The sequence below is a fragment of the Gadus chalcogrammus genome, chromosome 3 (genome assembly GCF_026213295.1).
Source record: "Gadus chalcogrammus isolate NIFS_2021 chromosome 3, NIFS_Gcha_1.0, whole genome shotgun sequence".
Lineage (NCBI taxonomy): Eukaryota > Metazoa > Chordata > Actinopteri > Gadiformes > Gadidae > Gadus > Gadus chalcogrammus.
The window spans coordinates 15,121,021-15,132,606 of record NC_079414.1 but is presented as its reverse complement, the minus strand read 5'-3'; the positions used below and the strand labels follow the sequence as shown (position 1 = coordinate 15,132,606).

The 11,586-nt window shown below is 45.6% G+C and overlaps 1 protein-coding gene across 1 annotated transcript in view; it reads left to right on the top strand.

Annotated features, from left to right (window-relative positions):
• The window catches only part of slit1b (slit homolog 1b (Drosophila)), a 44,958-nt gene extending 33,715 nt beyond the window's left edge, over window positions 1-11,243 (top strand). The window contains exons 29-39 of the mRNA XM_056587238.1: window positions 1,689-1,783; window positions 2,214-2,353; window positions 3,799-3,892; window positions 4,257-4,394; window positions 5,324-5,552; window positions 7,042-7,169; window positions 8,834-8,985; window positions 9,438-9,649; window positions 10,013-10,134; window positions 10,416-10,663; window positions 10,920-11,243. Coding sequence (XP_056443213.1) covers window positions 1,689-1,783; window positions 2,214-2,353; window positions 3,799-3,892; window positions 4,257-4,394; window positions 5,324-5,552; window positions 7,042-7,169; window positions 8,834-8,985; window positions 9,438-9,649; window positions 10,013-10,134; window positions 10,416-10,663; window positions 10,920-11,206 — 1,845 coding nt within the window. The 3' untranslated portion in view covers window positions 11,207-11,243. The remainder of the gene's footprint in view (window positions 1-1,688; window positions 1,784-2,213; window positions 2,354-3,798; window positions 3,893-4,256; window positions 4,395-5,323; window positions 5,553-7,041; window positions 7,170-8,833; window positions 8,986-9,437; window positions 9,650-10,012; window positions 10,135-10,415; window positions 10,664-10,919) is intronic.
• The last annotated feature ends 343 nt before the right edge of the window (window positions 11,244-11,586 follow it).

Below are 11,586 nucleotides of genomic sequence, written 5' to 3'. Positions count from 1 at the left end.
CCCGTTTGACAGTTTTATTTCATTTAAGCGTTTATCTAGGATTTAAAGCTGGGGTAAAGCAATTCAATTAAAAAACATTTGACATTTGATATTTTCTTTACAACAGCAATCCAGCAATACTCAGATTTAATTTTTTTAAGATGGTATCTGTGGCTGCCGCAGGTCTGTAATAAGCCTGTCAAATCATTTCATTCAGCGCAACGAAAACTAAACTAGTAACTAAAATGATTGGATGGCCTACCTGTCTGTCAACATACCTACCCGGCTTCCTCTGCATACTCTGCCCGTGCACGCATTACACATGACCGGAGTCTTCTGCAATGCTAGCGGACCTGTGGCTGAAGCTCGTGAGCTGGTCATGTGTCCTTGGAGACCGGCTCTGGACGGAGGCCAGCAGGGAGGGGGAGTGGGATTGCTTTGGTTTGTTACTTTAAAAAAACGACCTTGGTTTCTCCGGGTTGCTAACCTTAGCTTTAATATTAATGAGGTTGGGCCATAGCGTCCATTCAAGTTCTGCCTTCAATGTGCCAGATATAGATTGTTTCCCCTGCTGGCTACAATTATCTCAAGCAATGGCGATGCCCATAATGTCAAATCTAGGCTCGATAAAGGCTGTGAGTAAACCAACGGCGGCTGACATCAAGGACACCATACGTCCATATGATTTACATTCTAATATATATATATATAAACAGCTGTACAACGGCTCCTGTATACCTGGCCTTACCAACCACCACACCTGCTACTCATACAAGAGAGAGTAAAAACATACACAGACAATCAAATGAATGCTTGATACACCAAAAAACACACCACAATGTAAACAAGTATGCATAAAATCATAACATTTACATTAAAGTGTCTCAATCTCGTATAGTAGCTATAAGCCAACAATCATGTTCTTAGTATTTATAATCATAATCAAGCAAATTATTAGACGCAGATAAATATAGACAATTTGGATACAATTATGATGAGCTAACCTGATTTATCGAATCCCAGGAACTGTATTAATTCAAACTGCAGGTAATTGTTATTGCAAAAAGGTGTCCTATATTATGTTAATGCTGATTTAATATAAATAGCTATGATTTTCTGTTTTTGCATGTTGCTTCATGTATTATAATTAAGTATTTCTGAAACTCAACTCATAACAAATGTATGTTTTCCAACATGCAAACAACAACCAATTAGCATAAAAGGTTGATCTACTAAACATCTACCGTGTGTGTATGAATAATTTAAGGAAATATTGTAGGTTTTTAATCTCATTATCATTAGATCTGATAGTTAATCCTTTTACCCGACATTGTATTTATAATCAGTGTCTCTCTAAAATATCTGTTTATAGCGTGTGTGTGTGTGTGTGTGTGTGTGTGTGTGTGTGTGTGTGTGTGTGTGTGTGTGTGTGTGTGTGTGTGTGTGTGTGTGTGTGTTTGCGTGTGTGTGTCTACGTGTGTTTGTGCACATTGCACAAGCATGTGTGCAAGTATGTGTGTCTTTATTCAATGATGTTTTTGTTTATTAAAGGGGAAGTATTGTGAGTACCTCTAGTGTGTGTGTGTGTGTGTGTGTGTGTGTGTGTGTGTGTGTGTGTGTGTGTGTGTGTGTGTGTGTGTGTGTGTGTGTGTGTGTGTGTGTGTTTGTGTGTGTGTGTGACCTGTGATGACCTGTTTTGTGTGTTTCAGGGGAAGTATTGTGAGACGTCTACGGATGTGTGTGCCAGTAACCCCTGCAGCAATGGAGGAACCTGTCTCCCTGACCAACACAACACAGGCTTCAGGTGGGGAAGACAGGCAGACGGACGGATAGATCAGAAGGGATTGATTAATAGAGACAGACAGGCAAACAGATAGTTAGACGTACAGAAAGAAAGTAAACAGAGAAGCCGATTGACAGACTAACAAACAGACGTTGTGTTACTGTAGTACTCCAGCTTTGTGTTAATAGTTGTGATAACATTGTGTTACTGTGCAACTCCAGCTGTTTCTTAATAGTAGTGTTAACGTGGTGTTACTGTGCTACTCCAGCTGTTTGTTACAGGTCACACACGTTGTGTTACTGTGCTACTCCAGCAGTGGTTTAGTTGTGTTAACGTTGTGTTACTGTGCTACTCCAGCTGTTTGGTAATAGTTGTGTTAACGTTGTGTTACTTTGCTACTCCAGCTGTTTGTTAATAGTTGCGTTAACGTTGTGTTACTGTGCTACTCCAGCTGTGTGTGTCCATACGGTTTTGAGGGGTCGCTCTGCCAGGTGAACGTGGATGACTGCCAGGACCATGGCTGTGAGAACAGCGCCACCTGTGTGGATGGAGTGGGGAACTACACCTGCCTTTGTCCTCGCTTTTACATAGGTACATAGAAGCAGGACATAACCTCACTGCCTCTCACTGTTTTTCTGTCTATCTGTCTCTCTCTCTCTCTCTCTCTCTCTCTCTCTCTCTCTCTCTCTCTCTCTCTCTCTCTCTCTCTCTCTCTCTCTGTTGCTCACTCTCCATCCGGGCTCCTCTATCTCAACTAAAGCCAAAAGTTCTTTATTCGAGTGGAAAAATAGACATTAACATTACAGGTTAGAAAAATCCTATCAAATACTTGTTTTACAATAATAGAAACAATTGATGTTTGCATGTCAAGAATGAAAAGGTAAAAAATGTTAGGCACCAAGGATGTAGAAAGTGCTATTTTTTGGGGGGAGTAAATAGTGTCTATCTCTCTATTTCTTTGTCTTACATTCATTTCAATTCAAATGAGGTTATTTGGGCATGGACATATAATTATTGGCAAAGCAGTTAAAAAATTCAACAAAGGAAAAAAAAAAAAAAAAAAGGAAAAATAATCGCATCCCAATTTCCACTCTCTCTCCCCCCACCTCCCTCTTTATCTCTATTGCAATTTGAAGTGGTTTCATTGGCTCTACGTGACACTTTTTTTAAATTGCCAAAGCATTTAACAATATAATACAATACAAAAAAACAATAGCCCTAGTTTGTCTCTCTTTCTTTTCTCTCACCCTCTAACCCTCTCTCTGTCTCTCTCCCTTTCTCTTTCTCTCTCTCCCTCTCTCCTACCCTCCCACTGTCTTCCTCTCTCTCTATTTTTCTCAATCTACCTCTGTTTTTCCCCTTCCCCCTTTTTGGCCTGCGTTATGTGTTGTTTTTGACATTGCCCCTTTGTTTTGTCAAACGCACACACACGCACACACACAAACGCAGGCACGTACACACACACACACATCGCACATGCACAAGCACACGCACACACACACACACACACACACACACACACACACACACACACACACACACACACACACACACACACACACACACACACACACACACACACACACATTCAAGACTAGCACTGAGTTCAATTAAAATAGTGTTGAAAGTGTTAATCCTTAAAACAATCGTATGCAAAATATCGCCGTTGATCTTTTCAGTAGTACGTCTCTCTATCCCTCTTTTACCATCTGCTCTCTCTCTGCTTGTGTCTGTGCCGCTGTCTCTTTGTCTCTCTCTTTCTCACTATTTATCCCTCTTTCTCTCTCTCTCTCTCTCTCTCTTTCCCCTCTCTCTCTCTCTCTCTCTCTCTCTCTCTCTTCTCTCTTTCTATTTGTATATTGTCTGTTGCTATCCAATTCTAAGGGCTTCATCACAAACAGTTGAATAATAAATCTCTCAATTAAATTGAATACTAAATTGAATTCAATTGAATATCCTTTACTTTCTCAATAAAGGTTTGTATCTGTGTTTGTGTGGATCTATCTCTCTCTCCGTCCCGGTCTCTCTCTCACCAGGTGTGCTGTGTGAGGAGGAGGAGGGTGTTTGTTCAGCAGGTAGAAACCCCTGTCAGCACCAGGGCACCTGTCTTACCACCTCCACTGGGGCCAGGTGACCACTCACTGTCACACACACACACACACACACACACACACACACACACACACACACACACACACACACACACACACACACACACACACACACACACACACACACACACACACACACACACACACACACACACACACACACACTCATGCAAGCCCACACACACACTCACACATGCTCGTAAATAGTCATATAGACTTATAGAATATAATTAAGCTCACCATTCAGATTCCTGCTGTAAATAAACAGGTGTGTGTGTGTGTGTGTGTGTGTGTGTGTGTGTGTGTGTGTGTGTGTGTGTGTGTGTGTGTGTGTGTGTGTGTGTGTGTGTGTGTGTCTGTGTGTGTGTGTGTGTGTGTGTCAGGTGCCTGTGTATCCCAGGCTGGGTGGGGGGTGACTGCAGTATCGACTACAACGAGTGTGTGGACCACCGCTGTGAGAACGGAGCGCAGTGTGAAGACCACCTGGACGGTTACACCTGCGTCTGTCTGCCAGGATTCAAGTGAGGCCCCCTGTCCTCCACCTCACCTGTCACTCCTTACCTGTCCTCCACCTAACCCGTCCTCCACCTTACCTGTCCTCCACCTCACCTGTCACTCCTTACCTGTCCTCCACCTCACCTGTCCTCCACCTTACCTGTCCTCCACCTCACCTGTCACTCCTTACCTGTCCTCCACCTCACCCGTTCTCCACCTTATCTGTCCTCCACCTTACCTGTCCTCCACCTTATCTGTCCTCCACCTTACATGTCCTCCACCTTACCTGTCCTCCACCTTACCTGTCACTCCTTACCTGTCACTCCTTACCTGTCCTCCACCTCACCTGTCCTCCACCTCACCTGTCCTCCACCTTATCTGTCCTCTACGCTTAAATGTCCTCCACCCTACCAGTCCTCCACCTTACATGTCATTTACCTTACCTGTCCTCCACCTTACCTATCCTCTACCTTACCTGTCCTCCACCTCACCTGTCCTCCACCTTATCTGTCCTCTACGCTTAAATGTCCTCCACCCTGCCAGTCCTCCACCTTACATGTCATTTACCTTACCTGTCCTCCACCTTACCTGTCCTCTACCTTATCTGGACTCCTTAACTGTCCAATATCTTACCTGTCCTCCACTTCACCCGTCCTCTACTTTACCCGTCCTCCACCTTATCTGTCCTTCCCCATACCTGTCCTCCACCTTTCCTGTCCTCTATCTTATCTGCCCTCCCCCCTCACCTGACCCTTATCTTACCCATCCCTCCTTACCTGTCCTTCAAATTCTTTTCCTTTCTTTCTTTCTTTCTTTCTCGCTCTCTTTTTTTCCTTCCTTTTTATTTTCCTTAGTGTCTGTTTGTCTTTCTTTCTATCTTTCTGTTTATCTTTGTTTCTTGCGTTCTTTTGCTCTTTCTTTCTTTTTTTTCACTTTTACCCTTCTCTCTCTCCAGGGGTGAGAGGTGTGAAGTGTCCTCCCCCCCTCCCTCCCCCTGCCAGCTGGCTGTCTGTCAGAACGGCGCCCCCTGCAGGGATCAGGGGGGCGTGGCCGTGTGCCAGTGCCCGTCAGGCTTCCAGGGCCAGCGCTGCGAGCGATTGGTCAGCCTAAATTTTCTGGACCCGGACTCCTACGTCCAGCTGGGGGATATCAGGGACTGGCCCCAAGCCAACATCACCCTACAGGTACACAACGTTGTCTACATACACACCGAAAAACACACACACACACACACACACACACACACACACACAATGATCTCTGCATAAACACTGGTGGAGTAGCAGACACATTATATGGATACTCTGCTGTACTGTGTAGTCGAATGCTCTGCATTTGTCTTGTAGGAACTATGTCGGGCAGCTCTTGTTTCGTTTTCAATGTGTGCATTCTTTCTCAAAGCATTTCCCAGAAGACTAAATATTTATCTTAAACTGATGCACAATCTAACCCAAGATGGCACAATAACACCAAAATCAATGAATAGACTTAAAGTGGAAGAATGTAGGAAAAGTATGGGGAAGGTAAGTTCATTTCTGCAGCATCCTTTCAAACACATGGCCGTAGTGGTGTTCAAAGGCAGAAATACCATACCAAATACAAAAAAAGGCAATTGTTTAAATTCTGTAAAATTTATTGCGAAATGTTCAATCAAAATATGTATGGTTAAATAATAAATATAATCATACAGACATATATTTAAACCAAAGTTTGTAGCAAACAGAAACCCTGATGGCATTTTTGCAATTTTCGCAATCGGCACAAAAAAAAAAAAAAGGATGCATTCCTTATTTTTCAATGTCAAGCACATTGAAACACAGAAATAACTAGCATTATGTGGAATTGTGAATCGATAAAAAAGCAAATCATAAAAAGTATTACTTACATTGTAAACAGGAGCAGCTTACAACGCTTCACTCACTCACCGGAGTCTGTGTAACTTACGTTAGAGTCTCTGCGATATATCTTACAGAGGCTGTGTAACATGTAAAAAATCCTTTAAAAATCTCTTGCCGCACCCAATTCCGCCTTAAGGCTACAAATTGGTGGACCCCGGCCCACTGGTTAGGAACCACTGGACCGCTGTACTGCCTATTGAACTGCTCTGTGATCTCAGTACCTTAGTTTGCTTTGCTTAGTTTGCAACCTATAAAACACCAAAAGATTAAAAAATATTTTTGAATTCTCTTGAGGGATTTTGAAAGAGAGAGCGAGGGAAAGAGAGAACCAGGAAGAGAGAGAGGGGTGGGTGGTGGGGGAGGGAGGTTGTAGAGAGAGACTATTTTCACGTCAATACTCCTCATGGTCGGATGTGAATAAAATTGATTTGAAGAGGACATATCAAAGGGCTTATTTCACACTATAACATTTGATAGAAAAACACTTTAACATTTCTTAGAAGGTGGGCTATTGAAGGAGCAGTAGTTATAATTGCTGATAGTTGGTGTAAAACTTGTTATGAAGCCGCATCACAGGATGAAAGGACACCTGCAGTGAGAGCATAGAGTGTTGTTAAAGGTCACGTAGGGGTCAAGGCAGCACCTTTCAGCGGCTGATTAGAAAAACACTTGTGGGTACCCATCTTTATTAAAAAAGTGTGAGGGGATAAATTTGTTTCATACAAGAGGACACATCTCTCATAATCAATATTACACAACATCTGTGTGTATGAAGGTGTCCACATCGGAGGAGAATGGCATCCTGCTCTACAACCAAGATGAGCCCATCGCCATGGAGATCCACCAAGGTCACGTCAGGGTCACCTACAACCCTGGGAACCAACCAGCTACTGCTATCCACAGGTCTACACAGACAAACACACACACACACACACACACACACGCACACGCACACGCACATGCACATGTGCACGCGCACACGTACGCACACGCACACGCACACACACACTCTGCACAAACTCTTTTACCTCATGAGTTTGGGTGATGTGAGGTTTTATGCAACAATGCAACACATGTAAGCAGAGAATTCTGTTCAGTGTGTTCTGGCTTCATCAGAACCATGTAGAGGGAGGTGTGATAGCTGTCTCCCCGGGTGGTTTCAATGTATCTGAACAGGAGACAGACCAAGGCCAACCTTCCGCTTGAGACAGAGAGCTGGCGACGGCAGGCGACGGCTCAAGGCTGTTACCTAGCAACAGCTCACACCACACAAAAGATTTGCGAGGCACTGCAAAGAAATAGGTGGCTTGCCGGAATCTGGCCCGACTGGCGGATAAAGGACTGATTAAAGTTGAAGTGCCAAACTTATTCAGCGCTGCAGTTTAAGTGTTCTTGAGACTAAAGGTGCAGAACTGGAACTGCCTAACTGAGAACTGCCCCTTACCACAGATAATTGTAAATGTTTTTGAGGTTAGAGTTAGGTTTTTCCTTCAATGGCATTCTCTTGGAAGTGTATTGAGCTAACCAGAGAATAAGAAATGGTATCAGGTATTTTTTGAGACTTAAATTGTTAAATTTCTTCCCAAATCAGATCTAGGTGACATTCTGATGCCATGGGTCAGATCGCATCCCAAGTTGGTCGCAAAAGATTCAATCTTGCATTGAGATCAGATCTCATGGTAAACGTGGGCAGTGATCCCCGGGTAAAATGTTGACGGATTATTAGCTAATTAAACACACCATACCATGTCCTCTACCACCGCTAGACCCACCACATCAAAGACCCACAACATCCCAGACCCAGGCTTCCCTCCCATGTCCTCTACCACTGCTAGACCCACCACATCTCAGACATAAGGCTCCTAGTCCATAATGAGTATCAGCAGACTTATCATGGACTCAAAGCCTTATGTCTGCATTTAGCTCCTTCTAAGCAACATGTATATATTTTCTGAGGTCAATGTAGAATACTGCGCTTGGCTTAGCACAAGGGTACAGTGAGTTCAACCATCTACCTTCAGCTCATCTTTCAGTTCTTTCAAGAGAGAAATTAGTTTTCCGCCATGGTCACTTCACATTACATACTTAGTGACAGACAGCAGCAGAGGCAGCAACAATAATAACGATACAGTAAAACGTCTTTGCACAGCCCTGCACTAATAATCTGACATCATATTGAATTTCCGCTTTGCCCTTCGAGTCTGAAGTTTCTTCAGAGCCATTTTCAGAGATGGTTTTGCTTTTACCTAAACAATTCTGAAAGCGAATAACGATTCCGCAATGGACGTTACTCTCTTAGCTGATGTTTCTGGTATTTTCTTTCCCATGGCCAAATTTGCAGAATCTAAAGACTATAAAAAATAAAGGCCAAACTTGCTGAGGTCGAACGGAAGCCACCAGAATATCTATCGATCCCGAGCACACCGGGATTCATGGGTTGGAACCAGACAACTGCCTATAAAGCAGACATAACCTTTATTGGTTGTAATAAAAACGACCCCCTCTGTGTGGAGGTCAGATACAACCGGGCGGGTGTGACATGAGATTTTTCGACGTGTGATACACAGCGTGGAGACCGTGAACGACGGGCGGTTCCACACGGTGGAGCTGATGACCTTTGACCGGATGGTGAACCTGACTGTGGACGGAGGAGAGCCCACCACCCTGGACAGCCTAGGGCGTGTGCCACGCAGCGGAGAGGGCCCCCTGTATGTGGGAGGTAGGAACTACCATTCAGACACACACTTACACACTGCTTCTTCAGCAGGAGTTTTAATCCAAAGCAATTTACAGGGAAATTCTGATACAGGTCCTCAATGAGAAGTGACAGGGAGTTCAGATACAGTTCCTCAATGAGAAGTTACTGTGAATTCAGATACAGGTCCTAAATGAGCCATTTCAGTGAATTCAGATACAGGTCATTAATGAGCCATTACAGTGAATTCAGTTACAGGTAATTAATGAGCCATCACAGTGAACTCAGATACAGGTCCTCAATAGGAACCTTGTTAATTCAGATACAGGTCATTAATGAGGAGTTTCTCCACCCACCCTCTAATCCACTTTTGACACTCTACCCCACCCACCCTCTACCAAACCCACCCTCTTCCCAACCCATCCTCCATCCCAACCATCCTCTTCCCCAACCATTCTCTATACCACCACCCCCAGGCATGCCTGACGAGACGGTCCCCTCGGCCCCCAGCCGCCCCCCCCAGCTGCTGAACGGCTCCAGCTTCCAGGGCTGTATCAGGAACCTGTACATCAACCAGGAGCTGCAGGACTTCACGCGCGGTCGCATGCGCCCTGGCGTGGTTCCCGGCTGCCACGCCTGCCGCAAGCTGCTCTGCCTGCACGGCTTCTGTCAGCCACACGGCGCACAGGTATGGGACAAGGGGGAGGGTGGATACCAACCCTTATGGGGGTTGGTGGATAACCAATAACCAAATGTTATTTGTTAAATCTGGGGCAAGGCTTTAAATGCCTCTTCAATTCAGTTTCAATAAGCGGAGGAAAGACTTGTAGCATTCCATTAGCATCTTGTGTTGTATTTGTTGCCGCTGGCTGGCCGCCCCCTTTGCCCCTCGCAATGGACCTGACCTTGTTAGGCGATGCCATTGCCTAATAACCTAAACTTTATAACACAATATTGTCAGGCCTGATTAAAGCACTAGTTCAACTTCCCTCTGTACATGGCAAGAATCAAAAGACACAAGGTCATTGGTCCATCCGTCTGTCTGTCAAAGGGTCCTGAATGCTACTGCCAGCCGGGATGGGCGGGACAACACTGCGACCAGCCAATAGCAGGAGGCCTGGCATTGGTTGCTGTGACCTCTTCGACAGAGGCCGACCCTTGTCAAGACAACAAGTAAACATGATCACATGATTTTCAAACTCACAGATTTCATTAAGTCATTAGGCAGAATATCTTTAATCCATACAATTTACTGACATCCCTGTTGATGTGTTGATGTGATATCGTCTTCTTGATGTCATGGTGATGCAATGGTGTTGTCACGGTGATATCACGTCGCTGTGGCATTTGTTGTCAGATGGTGTTGTCATGGTCTGGTGTCATGACAGTTTTTTCGCAGTGACCTGTGTACCTTAGGGTCTCTAGCGGCCCTCATAACGCTCCCCTCTCTCCAGATGTGTGAGGGGCGTGTGCGTCCCCCTCGACGGCTACACCTACCGCTGTGATCACCAGCAGGGGGAGGCACCAGCGCTGGCAGGAGGAGGAGGAGGAGCACTTTGGGGAGGTGCAGCGGTAGGAAGAGCAGCAGCTGACGGGGGCTGGTGCCAGGGGTTGCGATGTCATCGCGGCCAGTGCCAGCAGACTGAGGACGGGGTTCACTGTGTCTGTGACCCAGGATACACCGGGGAGCACTGTGATGTTGGTGAGAGAGATGGGGGGAAAGGGAGAGAAATCTTTTAATTAAACTAATTCCCTAATTCCTATCATTACATCTGGGCATGTCCTCACAAGGCTATGATTTAAAATAGTGTGTGTGTGTAGGTCATCACAATGATATGGTTTAAAATAGTGTGTGTGTGTATGTACTCACAATGCTATGATTTTAAATAGTGTGTGTGTGGATGTCCTCACGATGCTATGATTTTATACAGTGTTTGTGTTGGTGTGTGTCCCCACAGAGTCGTCATGCCAGGGCGAGGTGGTGAGGGACTTCCACCGGCTGCAGCGTGGCCAGTCCCGCTGCCAGACCTCCAAGACCTACTCCTGGGTGGAGTGTCGGGGTCGCTGCGGGCGGACGCCAGGCGGCCGGAAACGCCAGACCATCACCGCTCCACCCACTCCTTCCTCCTGCTGCGCCCCCCTCAGAATGAGGCGCCGGCGGCTGACCTTCGAGTGCGACGACGGGACGTCCTGGACGCAAGACGTGGAGAAGCCCGTCGAGTGCGGCTGCAAGGAATGCGTGTAGTGTCCCACTCGACTCCTCCCCCTCACCACCACCATCACTATCACGGCCACTCCCCACCTTAATCCCCCCCCCACCCCCTTGCCCCACTGCTATTGGCCGAAAATGTTTTTCCACCTCCTCTCTTGCTCTAACAAAGCCGTGTGTACACACATTCCAGACTCAGACACACATTCCCATTTGTATGAGAAGGTATAAATAAATACGTAGACAATGGCCATACATTCACACACATTCACACACAGCATGCAAGGTCTCAGCACTATGGGCAATGCATATGTTTTGTGTGTGTGTTGGTATGTGTCTGTTCCTTTACCTGTTTGTGTAAGTGGGCACGCTTTTCCCTCTGTGTTTGTGTGTGGGTGTGGGTTTGTTTACCTGCA